This window comes from Phascolarctos cinereus, unplaced genomic scaffold, assembly GCF_003287225.1.
Source record: "Phascolarctos cinereus isolate Bilbo 61053 unplaced genomic scaffold, phaCin_HiC Scaffold_4;HRSCAF=312, whole genome shotgun sequence".
NCBI classification, from domain to species: domain Eukaryota; kingdom Metazoa; phylum Chordata; class Mammalia; order Diprotodontia; family Phascolarctidae; genus Phascolarctos; species Phascolarctos cinereus.
Genome location: NW_027555847.1, coordinates 590,442,661 through 590,467,672, shown reverse-complemented (window position 1 = coordinate 590,467,672; position 25,012 = coordinate 590,442,661). Strand labels below are relative to the sequence as shown.

General features: G+C 39.6%; 1 protein-coding gene across 1 annotated transcript in view; it reads right to left on the bottom strand.

Moving 5' to 3' along the window:
* Positions 1-25,012, bottom strand: part of MATN2 (matrilin 2) — a 202,873-nt gene that overhangs the window by 23,212 nt on the left and 154,649 nt on the right. The window contains 4 exon segments of the mRNA XM_020968963.2: positions 1,262-1,384; positions 2,363-2,485; positions 12,447-12,569; positions 20,618-20,740. Coding sequence (XP_020824622.1) covers positions 1,262-1,384; positions 2,363-2,485; positions 12,447-12,569; positions 20,618-20,740 — 492 coding nt within the window.

Sequence of the window (25,012 nt, the reverse complement as noted above, 5' to 3'; positions counted from 1 at the left end):
GGTGACCCTCACCTTTCTCTGCCTTAGTTTCCTCATCTGCAAAATGAGGATAATATTAGTACCTACCTCCAGGGTTCTTGTGGGACTCAAAGGAGATGATACTTATAACATTCTCCATAAATCATAGTGATTATTATTGTTATGTAGTCACTGTTCAGTCATGTCCAACTCTTTGTGACCTCGGGGCAAAGCATGTCAATAATGCCTTAATCCACTGGAGAGGAAAATGGCAAACTGCTCCAGTATCTTTGCCAAGAAGACCCCAGAAGGGGTCAGGAGGAGTCGGACACAACTGGAAAAACAAGTCCACAAAAAGAGCCTGTCCTGTCATCTCTTGCCTCTGTGCAGGCTCAGGCTGTCTGTCCCCCATGTCTGGAATGCCCCCTTTCTTCCCTCCTCTCTGCCTGCTGGAATACTTCTCCTCCTTCAAGCTTCCACTCAGCTGCTCCTTCCTCCAGGAAGCCTCCTCTTAGCCATTCTGGTGATAGTGATCACTCCCTCTCCCCATTCTCCTATTTTGTCTGCACCTCTTCTTTGTTCCTACCACTCAAGCTGATTAGTGTACTTGTCATATTGTCCCTCACCCCCATATCTCAGTAAAGGGTATCTTTATCTCATATCTCAAAATAATATTTTATTTTCCCCCAGTTATGTGTAAAGACAATTTTTAACATTCAGTTAAAACAAAATTTGAGTTCCAAATTTTCTCCCTTCCTGCTCTCTGAGATGGCAGGCAATTTGATACAGGTTATATATGTTCAGTCATGCAAAACATATTTCTATATTTGTCATATTGTGAAAGAAGATACAGACCCAAAGGGGGAAAAACACCAAAAAAAGAAAGTGAAAGTAGAATGCTTTGATCTGCATTCAGACTCCCATCAATTCTTTCTCTGGAAGTAGATAGCATTTTTCATCATGAGTCTAAAGGGTATCTTCTTAAGGGCAGGGCTTTATTGTTTCTGCCTTTGTATCTCCCACACTATAAGGGGGAAAATGGTATAGTGCCTAGAGAGCTGACCTCAAAGCCTGGAAGACCTGGGGTTCAAGTCTAACCTCTGACCCATATTGTCTCAGTGCTTTGGGCAACTCTCTCACACTCCTGTAATTTGTAGAGAAGGAGCTAACTTGCATTGATGGAGGGATTTTCCTCATCTGAGAGTTCCCTATCCTGTTGACAAGTCCAGTCCCTATCCCTAGCACAGTGCCATGCACACAATAGGTACTTAATACACATTTGCTGAATTGGATGTAAACTTACTTTTGCAGGTTTTCCCATCCTCCAGAAGTGTATAACCTTCAAAACAGAGGCACATGTAAGATTCTCCTCTGTTCACACAGGAATGCTCACAGCCATGGTTTCCCAGAGCACACGGGTCCAATACTGAGTTTCCATGTGGTTCCAAGGGCACAGATGGGAAAAATATTATACGCATTAGCAATTATTCCCCTGTTAACAATGCACGTGAATTAGACAAGTGTTATGCTCTATTTCCCACCAAAATATGTTTTTGAACATTAAGGCAACTTTGGATGTCTTCCTCTAGTAGCAGCTTTTTGGGATGAAATTCCATTGACATTTTTGAAAATGAAGAAGTGACATGATTTTTGAAGCCATAGCATAGATAGGGTTCATGGCAAATTTCTTATCTCTCATCTGCATTCATAGTAATGATTTTTGTTGTTCGGTCGTGTCTGACTCTTTGTGACCCCATTTGGGGTTTTCTTGGCAAAGATAATGGAGTGGTTTGCCATTTCCTTCTCCAGTTCATTTTACAGATGAGGAAACTGAGGCAAACAGGGTTAAGTGACTTGTCCAGAGTCATACAAGCTAGTAAGTGTCTGAGGCTACATTTGAACTCAAGATAAGTCTTCCTGACTCCAAGCCCCAAACTCTATCCACTGTGCCACCTAGCTACTCATGAATAAGGATAGCTCTATTTAATAGGTGCAATTAACTAAGCCCTTTCCTCAAAACAACCCTGGAGGAAAAAAAACAGAATAAGCATTAGCCCCATTTTACAGATGGGAAAACTGAGACTCAAGCAGATGAAATAATTTTTTGGTCTAGGGCTTGACCTTTGGTTGTCAAATATCACACCTAGTGCTTTCCCCACTACACCATACTGCCTTTCTAAGGGAATTTAGTTACTAATGAGACAAACTGAGGTGCTACAATAAAGACCCAAGGAAGGCATTTCAACAAGGGCTGGATTGTGACTAACTGTCTCGTGCCACAGAGCTCCAATTTTATCTCAATGACTGCCTTGCTTGAGTAATCTACTGACATGGAATTCGGGATTTCTGTTTTTATATAGTAGTTCCTATACCAGCACTTGAGCTAGAAACCCCATGAACGTACTTCTGCAGGTTTTCCCATCTTCTCGGAGAACGTAACCTTCATAGCAGCGGCACTTGTAGGAGTCCTCAAGGCTTATACACGTGTGTTCACAATCATGGTCTCCCAGAGCGCAGGAGTCCAGTCCTGAGGTTCCATTGAGAAGGATGCAAACAGAGAGGAAAAGATTTCAGCAATTTATCCCCCTTTAACAATGCACCTAGAACAATAGTTGATATTTACATGGTTTGTTGAAGTTTACTAAGCAGGCGACATACATTTTTTGTCATTCAGTTGTTTGTTCCAATCACATCTGACTATTCATGACCCTATTTGGGGTTTTCTTAGCAGAAATACTAAAGCAGCTTGCCATTTCGTTCTCCAGTTCATTTTACAGATGAGGAAACTGGGGCAAACAGGGTTAAGTGACTTGCCCAGGGTCGCACAGCTAAGAAGTGTCTGCGGCTGGATTTAAACTCAGGTCTTCCTAATTTCAGGTCTGTCACTCTATCCACTGCCCCATCTAGCTGCCCATGCCACATACGTTCCTTCCCTTGTAACACTGTGGGAGATATACTACAGGTGCTATCCTCATTTTATAGATGATTTTCTTTTTTTGGAGGCAAACACGGTTAAGTTCCTTGCCCAGGTTCTCATAGCTTATAAGTGTCTGAGGCTGGATTTGAACTCAGTTCTTTCTGACTCGAGGACCAGTGCTCTATCCACTGTGCCACCTCGCTGCCCACACAAAGACTTTCTTTGGCCACAGCAGCTCTTGAAGATAATCTACCAAACCATGGAAAAGTTGTCATGTGTCCTGTGGAAGGTGTGCTTAAACTGACAAAAACTGGGTTATTGAGTTTCATTGTTTCTGATTCTCTCTCATTCATCTCTTCCATTGATTTACCTCTCTTTTTTTAACCTTTTTTAAAAAAAAATAGATGGTTTTGATGACTGCTGCTTTATAATACAGGATGTCCCCAAAGTCTTAGTGCATCAATACTTCTTCTTATGTGTTCCTTGAGATTGGATCTGAAAGTGATCAGGAAGGGATGATCTTGAGCTCTACCTTGGCTCCAGCCTTTCACCTTGAATCTTCACTGAAACTAATCATTTTCTTCCCTGATGCTTTTAGACTTTAGTGTTGACAGACTGAGCTTTCCTGAAGATTTTCCAGTCTTCAATGGGGAGCTTCCAACTGTTCTTCTCTCTCTCTTTTTTCCCCCTGTTACATAAGCAGGGCTCAAGTCCACCACAGTCTGTTGCAGGCCAACTGTGCTGCTCAAATGTCTTGGCACAACAGAAGTAAAAGCCAGCTCTAAATGAGAGCTTCATAGAGTCTTCAGCCGGGACTTCAGCCAGTCTCTCTTGCTAAGAATCCGGTTTCTGGGTTCTCTTGGGCTTTCAAATTAGCAGCAAGTTTGTTTTTCTTTTAACAAGTCAGTAGAGCATTGTGGTATGGTTTTTACCTTTTAAAATTGCTGAAATTTCTTATCCCTTACCATTCCTTGTTCATGAATTAGTCAATTTCCTTGTCACTGGCTCTAATAGAACTGGGTCTGCCTTAATTTGGGTTCCTAAGAACCTAAATCATTTCCAAATAATAAGTTCATTGGTTTGTTTGTTGGTAACTCCTTTCCTTCCTCCCTAACTCCTCTCCTTCTTTTCTTTCCTTTCCTTTTCCTTTCTTATTTCTATTCATTTTTTCTCCTTTTCCTCCCTCTCCCCCTCCCTTCCTCCCTTCCTTCTTTTCTTCCTTCTTCCTTCCCACCATTCTTCCTTCCATTCTTTCCTCTCTTCCTTCCCTTCCTTTGAAAATAAATTTTAATGATACCTTTTGTTTCTATATCAACCATTTTTGGAAGAAGTTTCTCATTTTCACCCCCTCCAAATGGAACCCCCTTTTTAACAAATAAAAACAATTAAGCAAAAATGCCCAATAAAATGATCCCCTCTGACAATGTATACAAAATTCTGCCCCAGTTGTCATTTTCCTGTCAGCTCACAGTCCAGCCAAGCCAGTTATCTGGCTGCTTCTCACACACTATGCTCCAGGTCCTATCTGGAGTCTTTTCACTGCCCGTCTTTGGTATTCGCAGTGCCTAGCACAGTACCCAGAATATAATTTAATACATTATCATTTATTAAATTATTTAATCCATTTAATAAATGCCTGTTGATTGTCTATTTTGTTCTTTTGATTCTGCTCATTGAATTCTGCACTAGGTCATACAATTCTTCCTATGACAAAAATGTCATTTGTTACCATATGATAAAATTCCATTACATTCATATACCACATCTTGTTTGATTATTATCTAATTGCAGTGGATCAACATCCACTTTGGGCATCCACTTTGTTTCTTTTCTTTTCTAAATAGTTCTTTTCTTTTCTTTCTTTTTTTTTTTAGGCAATTGGGGTTAAGTGACTTGCCCAGGGTCACACAGCTAGTAAGTGTCAAGTGTTTGGTCTGAGGCTGGATTTGAACTCAGGTCCTCTTGATTTCTATCTATTGCACCACCTAGCTGCCCCTAAGTAGTCCTTTTCTAAATAGAAAATGCTTATATGAATATTTTGTTATATGTTGGACCTTTTTATTGTGTTTGACCTCCTTGATTTTGCGCACACACACACACACACACACACACACACACACACACACACACGTACACCCCTAGTAGTAAGAGACTGTTGGGTTACAGAGTATGAAGGGTCAATAACTTTTCTCATACAATTCAAAATTGATATCCAGAATAGTTGGACCAATTCGCATTTTGCTCCACCATAGAAGGATCTAATTGTCTCTGATTTAGGGGCCTAGGCCTTGGGGAGAATAGAAATCTAGTGATAAGTTGATTACAACTCCTCATTTTACATATGAAAAATTAAATCCAAAGTCGTTAAATGACTTATCCAAAGTCATACAGCTAGTTACTGACAGAACCAGGATTAACTATGGTGGGAGATTTCCCCTGTTCAAATTACATCTCTGTACTTTCAGATCTCACAGTATACAAAGTGTCCTAAAAGTCTGAGTGCAGTTTTAGGCTTTAATAACTTCGGAAGCATGAAGCCTACAAACTTACCAAAAATCATTTGAAAGTTTAATTATATAGATTTATTTTATACCCATTTCATTTTATGAATTTGAATAATAATTTAATTTTAATAATTTATTATTTAATCAATACTTTTAATTAATAAATTTAAATTTTAACAAGGTGAGGCAGTGCATCATTATGCATTATGTATACCACAGTTTCCATATGCCACTTTCTTAGATCAGTGGACAATAGAGGAGGTTCTGTTGCTTGTGCACCTCAGTCACCTGATCTATCTCTATTGGGCTTTTTTTTTTCTTGTGAAATCACATCAGAACTGTTGTATATGGACCTTTTTTTTTCTTTTCTTTTTTTTTTTTTGCTAGACAGTTGGGGTTAAGTGACTTGCCCCAGGTCACACAGCTTGTACATTGTGTGTCTGAGACTGGATTTGAACTCAGGTCCTCCTGACTTCAAGGCTGGAGCTCTATCCACTGCGCCACCTAGCTGCCCCATGTTGTATATGATCTGAAAGCTAGGACTGATTATAAATGCAGTCCTTCTGGTCACTGAATCACAATTAATGAAAGTTTTTACGAAGTTCGTAATTGAATAGACCAATGCATAGCACAAGATGGTGGTTATGTTGAATTTTAACAAGAAACATATCAACATTTTAAGCCTTCAAGTGATTATTTTTCAAATGTTTTTGGAAGTTTGTAGTATTTGTACTTCTGAATTATCTGAGCTTAACAATGCACTAAGACTTTGGGGACATCTTGTATTATAAAGCAGCAGTCATCAAAACCGCCTGTTTTTTTTTTAAAAGGTTAAAAAATGAGAGGTAGATCAACGGAAGAGATGAATGAGGGGGAATCAGAAACAATGAAACTCAATAACCCAGTTTTTGATAAACCAGAAATCATCAATTACTTGGGAAAGAATTCCCTATTTGATACAACTTGCTGGGAAAACTGAAAAACAGTCTGGCAGAAAATAGGCTTAGACCAACACCTTATACCATATCCCACAATTCATTCTAAATGGAGACGACTTTAATATTAAAGATCATATTTTTAAAAAATTAGAAGAGAAGCAGATCATGTATGCCTCTCACAGCTATGGGTAGAAGATATATTCTTAAGCAGACAGTTATAAAAGGTAAAAAAGGTAACTGATTACATGAAACTGAAAAGCTTCTGCACAAACAAAATCAAAATACCTAACATAAGAAAGGAAGTAGTCAATTGAGAAAATATCTTACTATTGAATCTCTCTGATTTTATATATATACATATATATATAAAAATTAACATATATGTAGATACAGTATATACATCAAAAACAGTTGCCAAAAGAATTGCAAACTATTAACAACCACATGAAAGAATGTTACAAATCACTAATAATAAGAAACGTATGAATTAAAACAACCCTGAGCTTTTGCTTCATACTCTTCAAATTGGCAGAGATGACAAACAATGGGAATAGTCAATGTTGGAGGGGTTGTGGGAAGATAGGCATACTAGTGCATTGTTGGTGAAACTATGAAAGGGTACAACCATTTTGGAAAACAATTTGGAATTATGCAAATAAAGTAAAATGTCCATATCCTTTGGTTTAGAGATTTCATTACTAGGCTTATATCCCAAGGAGGCAATTGATAAAAAAAAAGTCCCCATATACACCAAAATATTTTATAGCAGCACTTTTTGTCATAACAAAGTATTGGAAACAAAGTAAACGCCCATTGATTGGGGAATGACTAAACAAATTGTGGTACATGAATGTAGTGGATAAAACAATGGATATGATGAATACAGAGAAACATGAATTGATGTGGAGTGAAGAGCCAAGAAAATAATATATACAATGACAACAACATGTAAATGGAAAGAATGGCTATAAAAAAAAAGTCAAAAGTGAATTGTTGTGAAATTGCAAAAAAAACAAGCATGGCTCCAAAGAGATATGAGAAAACCCTTCCATTCCTTTGCAGAGACAGAAGGGCCACAAGTTTTATACAAGGCACATGTTTTCAGACCTTTTTCAATTTATTTCCTATTATATTAATTTTTAAAAACCCCACCATTTTTTTATGTGTGTGTGTATATATATATATATATATAATATATATATATATATATATATATAATATAGAATGACTCTTTGGGAAGGAGAGGAATCCTGGGGGAAATATGATGATATTAAAAAATAAACAATAAAAATCAGTAAAGACCTATTTAACAAAAGAAATTACATCTCTAGATACATTTGTGTCCAGAAAATGTAGTTTCCGCTGCTCATTTTACTGTTCTCTATTACTCTCCAGAGCCTTCTCTGACAATCTGGTAAGGATCTCAGAAAAGGAGTGCAGAGAGATGGCCAATAGTTGAGTATTAGCCAAGAGGTTAAGGAGGGTGCAGAGTTCAAATCCAGAAGAAAAGTGCAAAAGAATCCACCTTGAACTTCTTAAGTTTCTCCTGGGAATTCCCAAGAGGAAGAATGAAATCTCCCAGGAAGAAAACATTTCCTTTCTAAAAGGATGATTTCTTCCAAGTCTAGTTAAATAGTGTTTTTTTTTAAACAATTTAATTAAGCAATCTGGAATACAACTGATTAGGAGTTTAATTATTTGGAAAAAATTTCTGGGTAGGAAACTTTCCCCTGGTCTATTATCCCAAACCAGAAAATGTTCCTAATGTCTGGATCAGGGTCTGGTGACTCAGAGAGTCTGAGGCAGGGCAATAATTGTTCTATGTGTACTTTAGAATATTAGTCCCTTTCTAGTGATGACAGAATGCAAGGTGATGTCTAAGGTTCCACGTTGGAGAGCAGGAAAACCAATCCTGCTCTTCAGAGAAAAAAAGCCACAGTGCACATTGTGCCAAGAAGACACAGGCTGGGAGAAGATGGGGGGAAGGGGTGTGTGTGTGTGTGTGTGTGTGTGTGTGTGTGTGTGTGTGTGTGTGTAATTACATGATTGTATTTTTTTTTACAATTAAAAAATCAGAAGTCATCTCTTGCTAACTCTATATGAAACATCATTTTGGAGGCAAAAGTATCTAGAGTCCTCTCATATTAAATAAAGGGCCTGGTGTAAAGGTCTAGAGGCTTCTTTGGGTAAGTCATCCTTTGACCCTCATTATTTTTTGTCTGTGAAATGAGGGATTAGACTAAATTTTTGTCCGGGAGTGGGTGCACTGTTACTCATATTTTTACAGACATAAACTGGATTGCAAGCCCTTTGAGGGAAAGGAGGCTCTTTGTAACCATCCTTTACTATGCTTAACCCCATTGGACTTAGAGTCAGGAAAACTTGGGTGCGAATCCTGCCTCTGATACTATGGCTATTTAACTTCGATGTGCTTCACTTTCCTCATCTTCAATGACCTCTCAGGTCCCTTCCAGCTCTAAGCCTAGGGTCACATTCCACAAAGGTTTACTGATAATGATTTCAGACTTATTGCATTTTCCTTGAGGTTGGGTCACTTATTGCTTCTGTTAAGTCCTTGCCATAGGGAGAATCCCAGTGCCCAGAAAAGGGGAGGATCTTTTTTGTACCAAATAGTGCAAGTCTGAGAGAAGAACTGTCTCCTCTCTCATGCCTCAGGGTCATCTCTGCATCCAACCAGCAGCAGGAAATGAAGACCCTGAAGATAAAACAAGTCAATGTTGGGCAGATGGGCAGAGCTGCTACTCTGCACATTGGGAATCCACAGAGGTAAATAGGGGAAGGTGAGGTGCGAAATAATAGAAAGCTGGACCCAGAAGGGACCTTATAGATCCACCAGTCCAAGTTTTTCATTTGGCATATTGGGAAACTGAGGCCCAGAGATGTCTGAATATTGAAGTGAATTATACTGAAGTGAATGTTGAGGGGAATACATGACAGCCCGGGGTCTCAAATCCAGGTCTTGTGACTTTGGGTCCACTGTTCTTTTTGTGGCTTTTGGAGGCAGACTTCTGGTTTCATCCATGAAGACAACTTCTAGTGTGGAAACTCCATCCACTATGTAAACAGACAACTTGTCCACAACTTATAGTCTTAAAGGGTGGCCAAGGGCATCAAGAAGAGGCATGCCCAGATCACATGGCTAGTTTGGATCATGCATGGGATTTAAACCCAAGTCTTTCTGACTCTGGGGACGGCCCTTTACCCATTATTCACCATTGCTTCTCATTTTTTCCACTACACCATCTTTAAATTGAATCCAGCCTCTACCCCAGCATAGGTAGAGAAGGAAATAATTTTTCTATTGCTTTCAGGCTCCTGGCCAGGGTTCCCATGGCTTCTCTTTGAGGTCTTTCCTGATCGTTAAAGCAGAACTGTTAACTCCTAGATCTCCTTTGCCCTCATCACCCATTATATTTATCTTTCTAACCCTCCTTCCCCAGCCCCCAGTAGAATGTAGCATCCTTGAGGCCTGAGATGGTTTCATTTTTTCAATCTTTGTACCTTTGGCTATCTAGCACAATCCTTTACACATAGTAGGTGTTTAATACATCTTTGCTAAATTGAAATGAAGTGAATCAGTTCAGCTTTCCATTCTTCAATGGTATATCTGCCTGGTTAGATGAAAGACAGTTTCCTTGGTTGACATCCTTCAGGCCACATCCCTGCAAGGCCAAGTCCGTATTCTGCCTTTGGGAAGGGTCAAGGGCACACCTATCTGCTTAACTGGAGCTGGCTCACTTCCCCCAACCCAGCAGGCTTTGTGAAAGTGGAGGTGAAGTCATGTCTGTCATCTGGCACAGGCTGGGAAACACATACCCCAATCTCCAGTTAACTGTGGCCGAACTGAAACCCCAGCGTATTATTATTGGATAGAATGGCCACACTGAATCATCCTGAGGGAAGACAGAAAATCCCTTTTTTGTGGGAATAGCCTGGCTGCATATATACAGTAGGGCAAGGGGGCAGAGAACATCTCTGCCAGTATAGCTATGTCCTATCTTATTACTTCACAGGTTCTCAGCCATATACTACCTCTATATGCACATATCAAATTTCAATTTTAATTCCCCTGGTTGATTTTCACCGATGAGATCATCCTATCCCCAGTAACAAATGTACTCTGCATGGGAAAATGAGGAAGATAGAAAGCGTCATGATACAAGCAGCATTTGCACAGACGAGTGTATCCCTAGACATGAGAGCACAAGGTGAGAAGGAGTTAGCTTGTCATTATTTTAGGAAGGTCCATGTGAACTCTGGAACTGATGGAAATTTTAAAGAACTTTCAGAGAGGGAAAAAGTAGATAGGTATTAGAACCCAGCTATTTAGAGCAAAAGGAATATTTGGGAGGTTCTGACCTCCAGTCACAGATTGATTATTGGGCTTTTGCTGACTCATTTGGATGGGGTAAGATATAGTAATTTCTCCGCAGAGCATATTAAAGAAGGAAGCCCTAAGCCAAAGAGACAAGGTTCTTTGGATCAGTTCAGAGAAAGGAGCTGATTCCTGGGAAGCTGAGGGCTTGAGGGCCCATGACACTCAGTAGACATCACTCATAACCTTCTTATCTTTTGCCAGACTGTTTAGAGTCTTTTCAGGAATGTCAGCATAGAGCAGAACTAGATGAATTTTGAGGAAATCCCCACCTCCCCAGCCCCGTGCTTTCTCTCCCTTTCCCAGTTCTTCATGCCCAATGTTGGCTGATGGCTGAATTAGGCAGGGTCATTGTGAGGACAGAGAAAGTGAATAAAAAGGGCTTTGTGAGACAGCAGAAAGAAGAGGAGAAAAGCCTGAAATGGGAAAATCTTGCCTAGAGAGTGTGGGAAGGAAGGCGGCCCAGGGACCAGCTGGTTGGCAAACTGAAGAGATGTTCCTCAGGGCACACAGATCTCTGAGGGTTGGCTATATACAAATTCATATAGAAAACAGAAGGCTGGCCAATGAGGGCCAGTCTTGGGAGCATGTGCAGAGAATCCATGTGAATGTTCGGTGAGCTTGATTGCGGATACGTGTGATGACGCCGCATGGACAGATCAGAGCATGTATTTGGAGGCTATTTCTTATGTGCTTAACTTCGTAGTGAAGAATAGACCATTTGGTAGGCTGATGACTCAGAACTGGGAGATCATACAGAAGGCGCCAGTGGAAAAATCTGCCCTTTCTTTCCTGCTAGCTATGAGATGTCAGAATGACCCTTCGGGTTCAGGAGGGCCAGGGGGAGGGTGCCCCTCCTCCTACTGTGCTCGCCCCATGGCCTCCCAGGCAAGCCTATACTGGGGGTAGGGCGTTCTTTCCTCTTGGCATGAGGCTTTATGAACTTTGAAATGTCAAAGAATCAGAGATTCTTTTGCCAGCAGTGGAGTCCAGTGAATCAGGCCATCCTTAAAGGGCGATCTGCTTGATCCCTAGTCTGATGGTGGTTCAACCTGGTATCTGAGACACCGTGTTCTACAGAAATGGAGTAACTCATCTATGGCTATGCTGCACTTGGACATGAACCTGGTGGGACAAATGCTTTGTAGCAACCACTTGAAGGCTGAGTTCACTCTCTCAAAGGACAAAGGTGGAAAAGGGGAGAGGATAATGTTGGGGGAAAATGTTTTTGTATTTTTGTTCCAGATACCTTCTTAGGAAATAACCTCTTGTAACAGCTAATTCATATTATAACCGGTTAAATTAATAATGGGGGCACTAATCACTGGTTTAATCAATGATATAGGGGAGAAACTAGCTGTAACTATCAACTGATATTAGGAGAAATGTATTGGAATGGGAGCTCAAGGCAATAGCATTAGAATAATCACCCCAACCCTTCAGAATTAACCCTAGAATCTTGAAGAGGTCATGTAGTCACCCCCTGAGGACCCAACTTGCCAGTGGATAGACTCCTAGAGTCTATATATGGTCTACTCCTCCATCCCTCATACCTATTACCTCTAGGACTCCGAGGGGGAGCAGCGAACTCTGGGAACCTGATTTGTTCGTGCACATGCAGGTTGAAGAGTTGAGTCCAGAGTCTTACTACATATACATTAAAATGTACATGCATGTAGTATGCGCACAGAAAGCCTAATTTTTTTTTAAAAGAGGAACTACTGAAAACTTACTTTTGCAGGTTCTTCTATCACTCCTGAGTACATACCCCTCAGAGCACTGACAAGTGAAGGATTTGTCAGTATTTATGCAGGAATGTTCACAACCATGATCACTCAACAAGCAATAATCCACCCCTACAAAACAAAGAGCCAAGTGAGAATTCTGTGAAAATTGAGTAGAACGGTGATGGAAGGATATGCCTCGTTCAACTTCATTCAACTCAACTCAATTTAATTCAATAAACATTTATTAAGTAACTACAAAGTGAAAATAACACTGTTCTAGGGGGTAAAGTTCAAATTTAGTTGCCTGGTGTTCCTGGTTGTTCATGATCTAGTACCAACCTTCCTGGCCCATCTCCTCTCATATTATTCCCCTCTTGCACTTGATGCTGCAGACAAGACTTTCTCTAAACCCTACACTGAAAATCACGTGATCTCTAAGGTAGAAGGGACTTCAGAGGGGTCTCTAGTCTGAGAACCCCTTCTATAATTCCCTAGACCATTGGCTGTTCAGCTTTTGCTTCAAGAGCTTCAGGGAAGGGGAAGCCACTCCTTCCAGAGGCAAATCTTTCCATGCTTCCTTACAATGAAGCTAAACTGGGCCCTCTGTAACTTCCTCCCTTTGGTTCAAGTTCTGCCCTCTGGGGAAGGAGGGAGGAAAGGAAGGAAGGAAATAAACATTTATGAAGCACCTACTGTGTGCCAGAACTATGCTAACTGCTTCACAAATATTATCTCATTCAATCCTCATGACAACCTTGAGAAGTAGGGTGCTATTTTTCTCCTCATTTTATAGTTGAGGAAACTGAGGCAGACAAAGGTTCAGTAACTTGCCCAGGGTCATGCAGCTAGTAAGTGTCTGAGGCTGGATTTGAACTCAGGTCTTCCTGATTCCAGGCCCAGCCCTCTGTGCACTGTGACACCACCTAACTGCCCCGCTAGTGGCCAAGCAGAAAAAGCCAAATCCCTCCTCTGTCTGACAACTCTTCAGAACTTGAAGATGGCTAACATGTCTCCCCTAAGTCATCTCTTCTCTGGGAAAAACTTCCCCATTTCCTTCACTTTTCCTCCAGTAGCATAGTTTCTAGTCCATTCACCATCTTAATCATTTCCCTCTGGATATGCTCCAGTTTGTCAATGACCTTCTTAAAAAGTGGTACCAAGGAGCAGCTAAGTGGCGCAGCAGATGGAGCACCTGCCCTGACGTCAGGAGGACCTTAGTTCAAATGTGGCCTCAGACCAAACACTTGACACTTACTAACCATGTGACCCTGGGCAAGTCACTTAACCCCAATTGTCTAAAAAAATTAAAAAAGTGGTACCCAAAACATAGTATTTTAGAGGGAGTCTGGATAGGGCAACGTTCTAGATACCACATCCTTCTTCACTCAGCCCAAGATGGCACTACATTCTTTATTCCCCTTTGGTTGCTCTGGGGACTCACACTGAGGCTCAGTGCTTCTGTTCTTGTTGTCCCTTGTGGCTGGAATTCCTTCCGTTTTTATCACATGTGAAATTCCTACCCATTGTCTGAAGCCCAACTCAAATGAGGCTGCCCTGGTCTCCCCGTTGGCAACAACCATCCCCTTCGGATTTCACACAGCATTTGATTTTTGCACCTCACTAATGTATTTATCTTGTCACATTGTATATTATAGTTATCTCAGTTGGGCCATTATCCTTCTACTAGACTGTAAGCTCCATGATTATCCTCTTTCAATCTTGCCTCTTCCTTAGAAGCTAGCACACAAAATAAAAAAGTGCTTAATAATCATGTATTGCAATACCCAGATTTATTTTGCTCGACTTATTGTTACTTGTTTCAAAGGGGCGCTTTTATTTTAGGGGAGAGTTGGGGGAGTTAGGAGAATTATGAGGCGTGAGGGAAGGGGTTAGTGATAGAGATACCCAAGAAAGGGAAGAAAAGAAAAAAGAGAGCATCAGTGAATCATTTTAAAAATACACTGAAGGGATACAGATGAATAGGGTAGTGTTGGAACTACAATGTTAAATTTAATATGCTTAAATGCCAAGATATGAGATAGATGATTCTTCATTAGTTTAGTGTAGTAGAGATTGGTCATTGTGTTGATCATAATTATTAAGTCTTTCACTGTTGTTTTCCTTTACAATGTGGTAGTCATCATATAAATTGTTCTCATTTGGCTCACTTCTAAGAAACTACCAGGTTTCTCTGAAGACATCCCTTTCATCATTTTCCTATGGCATAATTATGTTCCATTCCCTTAATATAACATATTTTATTCAGCCATTCTCCATTTGATAGGTACTCAATTTGTTTCTGATTCTCCTACAGAGCAACCACAAAATAATTAAAAACAAATTCTGTCAGGGGCACCTAGGTGATGCAATGGGTAGAGTACTGGCACTGGAGTCAGGGGGACCTGAGTTCAAATTTGACCTTAGATACATAACACTCCCTAGCTGTGTGACTCTGGGCAAGTCATTTAACTCCAATTGTTTCACCAAAAAAACCAAAAAAAGCCCCCAAATACTGCCAAATTACAAAAAACAAAGCCCCAAAGAAGAGGTATGAGAGGATATATCCCCTCCCTCCTTTGCAGAGGCAAGAGGGCCACTGGTGTAGAAGATTGTATTTAATGTCAGATTTTTTGGTGTAATAATTTATTTTGCTGATTTTTTCTTCTTCCTCCTCTTAAAAAAAATATTTGTTGGTGCAGTGAATAGAGCACCAGCCCTGGAGTCAGAAGGACCTGTGTTCAAATGTGAACTCAGATACTTACTAGCTCTGTGATCCTGGACAATTAACCCCTATTGCCTCCAAATTTTTTTTTCTTTTGTTATACAGGGTGGCTTTCTGTGAAGGAGGAGAGAGAGGGATGCAAGGGGAAATACAGATGATGTAAAAATAAAAGGTGTCAATAAAAATCTTTTAAAAGTGTGACTATAAATAGTTTTGTACACATGGATCCTTTCCCTCTTCTTTTTTTGTGAAGTAGTTGGGGTTGTGACTTGCCCAGGATCACACAGAAAGTGTCAAATGTCTGAGGCTGGATTTGAACTCAGGTCTTCCTGACTCCAGTGTCAGTGCTCTATCCATTGCATCACCTAGCTGCCCCTCCCTCTTTTTTTTTTTTTTTATCTCTTTTAAGGTATACACCTAGTAATGGTATTGCTGGGCCAAAGGACATACACAGTTTAGGGACTTTTGGAGCATAGTTCTAAACTGATTTCCAGAATGGCCGGCCCTAGTCACAGCTCCACCAAGAGAGCATTAGTGCATTTATCTTTTCACAGCCCATCCAATAATTGTCTTTTTCCTTTTTTATTCTTGCCCAATCTGATGGGCAGGAGCTACAATCTTGAAATTGCTTTAATTTGCATTTCTTTTGTTATTAGTCATTTGGAGCATTTCATCATATGGTTGTTGGTGTCTTGTATTTCTTCTTTTGAGAACTGCCTGTTCATATCCTTTGATCATTTATCTATTGAAGAATGGTCTTGGTATTGATTCCTATATATCTGGGATAGCAGAAATTTACTGCAGAGATTTTCATCTAATGAATTCTCAACTTTACTCACTATCAGTTTCATTTCTCAGAAAACTGTGAAGGGAATTATTATTCTTGATCTACTGTAATTCTGTCCCAAAAGGAAGATGTGGTTGAGAGCCCAGGAGACAAAGTGACCATTCCCAGAAGGGAGGGGGATGCTGAACTTAGTCAAATAGGTATGTTGCCCTTTAGGAAAACTGGTCACAAAAAAGCTCAAAGAAATGATAGGCATGTTCTCATGGCTAGGAACTCTAAAAAAGGTGATGGCTTAGGGAAACTCTCAAAAAAGAAATTCTGACCATACAATTGCAAAATGATCATGAGACCAAAGGGAGGGGGCAACTAAAGAAACCTATTTGATCAGACCGTGAGCTCTTTGATGAATTCAGACGTGATTTCATGACTGTAGGGATCTTCAGGTGAGGAAACTCCCTTTCCCACTGTTGATCTGCAATACACAGTCATAGGAAGAGACATGGACATGAGGGACGTGGATGAAAAGGATGTGGATGAAAGATGGAAGAAAGGACACCTAACCAAAGATGGTACTCATTCATGGCACAGGTCAACAAGCAGAGTGCAGGAAGGCTAAATCAGATGAGTTGCGGCTGGCAAAAAAAAAATGCTGAGGACAATAAATGAGGATTTAAAAGATATTCAGAGCAAGAAGAATATGGACAGGCTAGACTTGCAGCTTGGGGTGTCTAGTATTTAATAAATAATAAACAAATTAAATAAATAATAAAGAGAAAGTAGAACTACTCTATTCTTATGTTTCTATCTTCTCTGTCAAGAGGGGAAATATACAGACTGGAAGGATCAAACAAATATGGTTAAGTGGGATTTGAGGCTCAAGACCAGTCAGGAGATAGAGAGCATTTAAGTCTCCAATCAAAAAGTTTTATACCCCAAGGTATAAAGAAAAAAAACCCCAAAACCAACGACTTGTAGATGAGATCACAGAACCATTCTTTATAATCTTTTAGTAATTATGGAGACAGGAGAAGTACCAGAAGCCTTGCCTTGGACAAATATATTCATTTTCAGAAAGAAAAAAAAAGCAGATTTCACAAGCTATGGACTGGTGAAGGTAATATTGACATCCAATGGAATTCTAGAATAAATTAAAAATAAAATATTTTATTTAATAATAATATACAATGTATAACAATATATAAAATATAATATAATAAAATATAAATAAATATATATTAAAAATAAAAAATAATTTAAAAAACTAATTTTGGGGCACTTATATAGGGGTGTGGTGATAATTAGGAGTGATCATGGGATAACCAAGTATAAGTATAACCAAACTAATCTCATTTCCTTTTTTGACAGGGTTATTAGATTGGTAGATCAGGGGAATGCTCAAAGTATATCTTGGTTTCATCAAAATGTAATAATAATACTAGCTCACATTTTTATAAATTTTTGCAAATTACAAAGTACTTTACTCACAATAATCTTCTGAGATAGACAGTATATTATTCTTATTTCGCAGATAAGCAAACTGAGGTACAGAGAAGTTAAGAGATTTGCCCATAGTGCCATAGCTATTACAAGTCAGAGATAGGAACTTGAATCCAGGTTTTTTGTCTCCAAATCCAGGGCTCTTTCCACCCTAATCTGCTGTAGACAAACCCTGTGGTAGCTTTATGGAAAGAGGAAGAAATGTAGACTGAATGGTTAGGCAAAAAATAAAACAAGCAAACAGTCATTTTTATTAAGCACCTACTATGTGATAGACACTGTGCTAAGCACTTTGCAAATAGTATCTCCTTTGATCCTTTAAACAACCTTGAAAAGTAAGTGCTACTGTTATTCCCATTTTGTAGCTGAAGAAATTGAGGCAGGTAGAGGTTAAGTGACTTGCCCAGGGTCATACAGCTAGTAAATGTCAGGCTATATTTGAACTCAAGTCTTCCTGACTCCAGACTTAGAGCTTTAGAAAATGATTAATGAACTGATGGCGTAGTGGAGGAAGGTCTCCAATGTCATGCTTCATGTCTCTCTCTTGGGCCCTGTCCTGTTCATCATCTTAATTAATGACCTGAAGGAAGACATAGAAAGGCATATTTATCGAATTTATAGATGATACATATATGGGAGGGATAGATCATATGTTAGATTCTAGAATCATGATTCCAAAAGTTCTTGATGGGAAGATGGGCCAAATCTAACAGGATAAATTATAACAATAAATGTAAAGGGCTGTACTTTAGTTAGAACAGTCAGCTAGCCAAGTCCAGGATGAGGGCAATGTGGTTTAATAACAGTTCATTAAAAAGACTTAGAGGTTTTAGCTTACTAAAAACCCAGTGAGTCAACAGTATGATGTGGCTGCCAGAAGGGCTAATGCTATCCTTTCTTTCTGGGGAGGGGATGGTGGTCTGGACCTGTGACTTCATCACTGTAGGGAGCTTCAGGTGAGGAAACTCCCTCTACCATTGATCATCTGCAATGCAGTCATGGAGAATTGGCTGGGACAAGATTAGTGATATTCTTCAGAGTCACAGACAATAATTGTCAGAAATTGGACTTGAACCCAGGTCTTCCAGACTTCCAGACTTCCTATTCTTACTGTCTCTCCATGCCACCTTAATTTTTTGTAAAAGAAATACATGTCCTGAACCAAAGAGGTAATACTCAGACCACATCTAGCATGCAGTCTTCAGATCTAAGCACCACATTATTTTAAGGGGCATCGATAGGCTTGAGTTTGTCCAGAAGAGGATAGAGGCAGGTAGGTGATGCAATGGATAGAGGGCCAGGCCTGGAGTCAAGAAGACTTGTCTTCTTGAGTTCAGATCTGGCCTCAGACACTTACTAGCTGTGTGACCCTGGGCAAGTCATTTAACTCTTTTTGCCTCCGTTTCCTCATCTGCATAATGAGCTAGAAAAGGAAAAGGCAGACCATTCCAGTATCTTTGCCAAGAAAACCCCAAATGGGGTCATGAAGATCAGATATGACTGAAATGACTGAATAATAACAAGAGAGGAGGGTAACAAGGATGGTGGAACCATATAATGAGGAATGACTGAAGGAAGTAGGGACATATAGCCTAGGGAAATATTTGAAGGTCTGTCATGAGGAACAGTGGTTAGAATTATTCTTCTTTTTGGCTTTAATGGGGAAAAGTAGGAACAATAGTTGGATGTTACGGGGAGGAAGATTTCAGTCCAACACGAGAAAGAACTTCTTGTTGATTAAAACTTTCCAGAAATGGAATGGGTAACTTTGTGAGGTGGCGACTTTGCTGTTGCTGGAAGTATTCTAGCAGAGGCTGAAGGATGGCTTTGGGGATATTCTAGAGGGAGTTCCCTGCGTGGTGCGTAAGGCTAAATTGGGTAGTCTCTAAGGCAACTTTCCATTCTAAGATCCTATGATTCTAAAGTCATAGATGAGGCAACTCCAAGAAAGCAACACTCTTCCCCCAGTAGAAGTCATACAATTAAAATTAAAACAACCTGAGGTTTCACTGCACAGCTAGAAAATTGGCAAAGACAATAAAAGATGAACATGGTCAATGCTGGAGGGGCTACAGGAAGCTAGGTTCACTAATAGAGTCTTAATAGAGTTTGATTAGTCCAATAATTCTGGAATTTTGCTAAAAAAAAAAAGAAAGGAGTGATTAATGCATCCATATCCTTTGACCAGATATCCAAATCACTTCTAGGCATGTATCCTAAGGAAGACAAGGCAGAAAAAAATCACCTATATACTAAAAGATTATAGTAGTATTTTTTGTGGTAGCAAAAAATTAGAAACAAACTAAATGGCCACTAATCGGAGAAAAGTGAAGCAATGGTACACATATTTAATGGAATATTACTGTGCTGTAAGAAATGATGACTATGATACATGCAAGAAAGCTTGATACAAAGTGAAATAAATAGAAGTAGGGAAAAAAAAATACACAGTGACTACAACAATGTGACTAGAAAAAACAATAAAATGGAGTGGAAGACCGTGTAATTATAATGACCTAGCTTCACAATGCCTAGAGAAAAGTTGAGAAAATATATCTCCTTTCCTTTGTTGCAAAAGTGGGAGAGTAAAGCATCTGTTCTTAGACCAGCTGACACATTAGCTGGTTTTGCTGATTCCACCCCACCCCTTTCTTTTTCAATCTTCATTTTAAGGCAGAGGTGGGGAACCTGCAGCCTTGAGGCTACATGTGTGTTTGGACTCAGTCAAAGGGCTCTCACTTGAGGACCTAGAGGTCACATGTTCTCCACTCCTGTTTTAAGGGATGGCTTATTCATTAGAGAAAGGGAAAACAACATATTTGGAAATGAATGTGATGTAACAACAAAAGGTTGTTACATCAACCTTTGTTAACAAAAGCAAAAAAAATTCATGCAATTCAACATACAATCTCATCACAATCCCCCTGATACAGGTAAAAGGTGGTTCAGATACCTATTTCTCTTTAAAAGCTGCAAAGAAACAGATGGAGAATAGAATTCCAATGTACAGTTTTAATGAAAAAAAAAGTTAACCCTTCTCTCCCCTGCTTCCATCCTAACCTTCTACTTAATTTAGTGTAATGGTAACTGTAGCTCAGAGAGGGTCATATTGGTAAAATTGAATTGACATAGAAAAGAGACTTTTTGAAGGAGCCAAGGAAAGAGACTCACTTGTACAGGTTTTGAGGTCCTCATTAATGACGAAGCCTTCTGAACACTGACACACATATGAGTCATCTGTATTTAGGCACAGCTGCTCACAGCCATGGTTGTTCTCTGCGCAGTGATCCACTCCTAAATGCATTGAAGTGAGTGAACAAAGAGAAAAAGAAAGTCAACAGTGATTGGGGATTTAAAAACAAATCGTGCTTGGGGGATTTTGTGTTGTTTCAATTCATCACCAATCAGAACAAGGAGATGCCCACATGGCATTTTATCCCACAGATTGTTTCCTCTTAGGAAAACCATCCTCTGCCACTTTCACTCTTTTCTTAAGGGGATTACTTGTACAATTTCAACGACCAAGAAATAATCCTGAAAGCATTTGTTACTGAGTAGAAGTCACAGTTCTAAAATGAACTTTGTTCTTTACTGTTTTGAACCTGAAAGATTCTTGCTTGGTTTGTGATAACATTTTGATAATCTCCCTCCAACTTCTCTAAGAACCCCAACCACAAAGAACATTTGTTTGGTGATTAAAAACTAGTACAGCTGGTTTGGAGAGAATGATAGAAAAGTGCTAACATTTATATAGTACTTCTTGTTGTTTGGTCGTTTCAGGCATATCTGACTCTTTGTGACCCAATTTGGGGTTTTCTTGGTAAAGATATTGGAATAGTTTGCCATTTCCTTTTCTAGCTCATTTTACAGATAAAGAAACTGAGGCAAACAGGGTTAAGCACCTTGCCCATGGTTTGAACCTGGGAAGATGAGTCTTCATGACTCTATCCACTGCACTCCCTAGCTGCCCTACCTCCTTATATAACACTTGGAGGTGTGCAAAGCATTTATGTTTATTGTGAATCTCATTTTATCCTTGTAACAACCCTGGGAGGTAGGTGCTATTATCATTCCCATTTTATGGATGAAGAAACTGAAGCACAGAGAGGTTAAATGACTTGCCCAGGGCCAGCCAATCAGTCAATTAGCACCTATTAAGAGCCTACTATGTGCCGGGCACTGTGCTAAGCACGGCTAGTAAGTGTCTGAGGCAGGATTTAAACTTAGAATCTTCTTGATTTCAAGTCCAGGGCTATCTACTACAATTTTGGCAAAAATGCTACTGCTTGGACAAAGAGTTTCTAGTGCTTGTTTTTAGGAGGAAAAAAAATGTAACTCCTGGAAGCAGGGGTAGTACATTGGGATGGCAACTAAGTGTAGGGTCGAAGGCTTGAGAATGGAGCTGGATTCCACAAAAGATCACCTAACTCTCTGGTATCTCTTGGCCCATATCACAAGATAGCGGTATCTATTACCAATAACTGCAAAATTCAATAAACAGAATCAACAGAGAGCAGAAATTCTAAATAAGGAGGAAGATTCTAGCACAATGTTAGCAAAAAAACTTTCTAACAATTTTAGGCGTCAAAAAATGAAATAGACTATTTTGTGAGGTACTGAGTTCCCTATAATGATAATAATAGTGATAATAATACATCATTATAAGCTATACTTATATATAATTATAATATATAGAATACAGATTAATATATAATATTATAATTAAATATATAGAAAAAGAAATATCATCTATGTATAGTGCATACTATGTGTAAGGTACTGTGCTAAGTACTTAACAGTTATCTCATTTAGTCCTCACAGTAACCCTGAGAGGGTAGGTACTATTATTATTTCTATTTTACAGTTGAGGAAACTGAAGCAAAACAGAGGTTAAATGACTTGCCCAAGGTCACACAGCTATTAAATATCTGAGACTAGATCATGAACTCTGTGCCACCTAGCTGTCCCTGTCACTGGAAGTCTTCAATTAGAGGTTAAATGATGCCTTGCCAGGGAATTTTAAAGGAGATTCTTGCAGTGGGTGGGAGGCTGGACTAGACAATCTCTAAGGTAGCTCCTAATTCTCAGGTTTTATTATTCTATCTACATAAACCACAGGGTCTGATCTGCATATGACTAGGTCAGACATTCATTTGATCCCTAGATACTCTGGTAGCATTGACTGCCCATAAAGTGGGATTTAACTTGTGTCTGAAGAAGGTTGGATTGACACAGATCTGAGTCCTGAATGAAGTCACCTATCCTGAGCTTCTTTATATCCCATCTCCACTTCTCAGAACTTCTTTAGGTCTTCTTTTATCACCTCTCACCCCTATTATTATAATGGTTTCCTAAATGGACCATGCTCTGCCTCCAGTCTCTCTCTCCTTTCTAATCCATTCTTCACACAGCTGCCATGATAATGTTTCCAAGATACAGATCTGACCTCATTACCCCCTCAGTCATAAAATTTCAGTAGCTCCCTATTGCATACCCTAGGACAATGTATTATTTCCTTAGCTGGGTATCTGAAGTCCTTGACAGCCCAGCTCCGACCTACTTTTCCCACCTTATTTCGTATGACTCCTTTTAATACAATCTACATTCTAGCTACATGAGCCATTTTCTTGTTATATCCTTGGGCAGGAAATGTGCCTGACATATAGCTGGTACTTAATAAATGCTTATTAATCATTCGCTCAATCTCCTTCATTTGTGCATATGTGCAGGCTATTCTTCTATATCTGAAAAGCACTCCTTCCCAGAACCGACACTTTCATGGGGGAATGGGGCTGTGTCCCAGGGCACTGACAGGGTGAGTATTTCCTTCCTGAGAGGAGCTGAGCCAATCTGTGTGTCACCTCTTCCTGCTCCAGAGACTCACTGCCATGGTACCGAAGTCACAGGGCCGATCTTACCTCTGATCTCTGATAATGTCAATGTTGGACTGTCCCCTCTCCTTATGCAAACATACCTATGGTTGGGCTGTCCTATGTGCCACCTGCTGCTCCCACCCACCTGCTTTTTCTCCCCAGGTAAAAATATTCTTGGTTAATTATAGTTCTGCTCATTTCCCCATCTCAACTTACTGAAAATCCTTCTTTATTTCAAGGCTCAACTTGGGTGTCACCACCTCCATTAATCCTTCCCTGATCTCAGATCAAAATCATCTTCCTTCCCTCTTCAAATCTTCCTAAAGCACTTTATTTGGATTTTCCTTTGTAGCTATCACTTTATACCTTTATAATTTTAGAAATGTAAGCTCCTTGAAGGCAAGTACTGTCTTGCTTATATTTATCTATGTCTTTAGCACTTAGCACAGTATCTGGTACATTATAAACATTTACTAAATACTCACTCTATCTGTCTATCTATCTATCTATCTATCTATCTATCTATCTATCTATCTATCTATCTATCTATCATAATTCTTATTTGTCTACATGACATATACTTCATTCCATCTCCCAGGAGACTATAAGCTTCTTGAGGGCAGGAACTGTTTTTTCCCCTTCCCCAAATTTTTACTCTTCACTACCTAGCACAGTGCCTTGAACATGATAAATAAGTCTTTGAATATTTATCTGCCAAATGGAATTAATTAGTCCAGACTTTCACTTTGCTTCTTTTCTTAGCTTATGGTTTCAGAGGCAGAATGCCAGATAAGACAGGGTCTTCATGAATGTTGTGAAGATGGAGTCTGGGAAAGTGTTTGGATTAGCTCCATTTCTATACCAACTTACCGGAAAATGTGTATCTAGAGGCATTTCTAAAAGTCAGTCCTTAGTATATTTATGCTGGTTGATTGTCTCTCTTAGGGACTCAAAAGGAAACAATTTTTAACGAGGACAAGTCTGTACCTAATGCTTTGTCTTTGAAACTTTCTCTCTTAACAATTTATGATTCAAATATTTAACAGCTGCACTGTTCTCATTCACAATGTATCTCTGTCCTAAAGCTTTTACAGATGTGCAGCTAGCTTGGTGAACAGTCCATGTTCAGTGAGGTCCATGGCTATCAGCAATGACACAAAGATCCCTTTTTTTCCCCAAGACAAGTTACTGCTCTCCTTCTCCACGCCCTTCCCCCCAAATATGGCAGATTTACAGGAATCCATCCTGATTTAACATACGTCGTTTCCAGCCCTGTTGGCTGGAGCAAGCAAAGTGGAGACCATGACTTGTAAAAAGCTACAGAAATTTCCAGTTGGCAAAGTCTCCATTTTTCCATGAGCTTACATCATTAAATAGAGCTTTGTTGTGGGCTGTTAGATGAGGGAATTAAGAAAATGCCTAAAAAGTAAATGCCCCACTATACTCAGCTCAGTTTTCTGGTAATTGGGATGCTATTACTTCAGACTTGCCTCGACTAGACTATTTTACCAATTTTCTTTTCTTTCTTCCATTTTTAATACTAATAAGTCAATTATGTATCTAGAGAGGCCAGTAATGCTATTACTGCCTGAAAACCATCTTAAGGCTGATAGCTGTCTTCAGGTGTTTGAAGGGCGGTTACATGGCAAGGAGGCAAGACTTCTGCTTAGCCCATGGGGGCAAATCTAGGAGC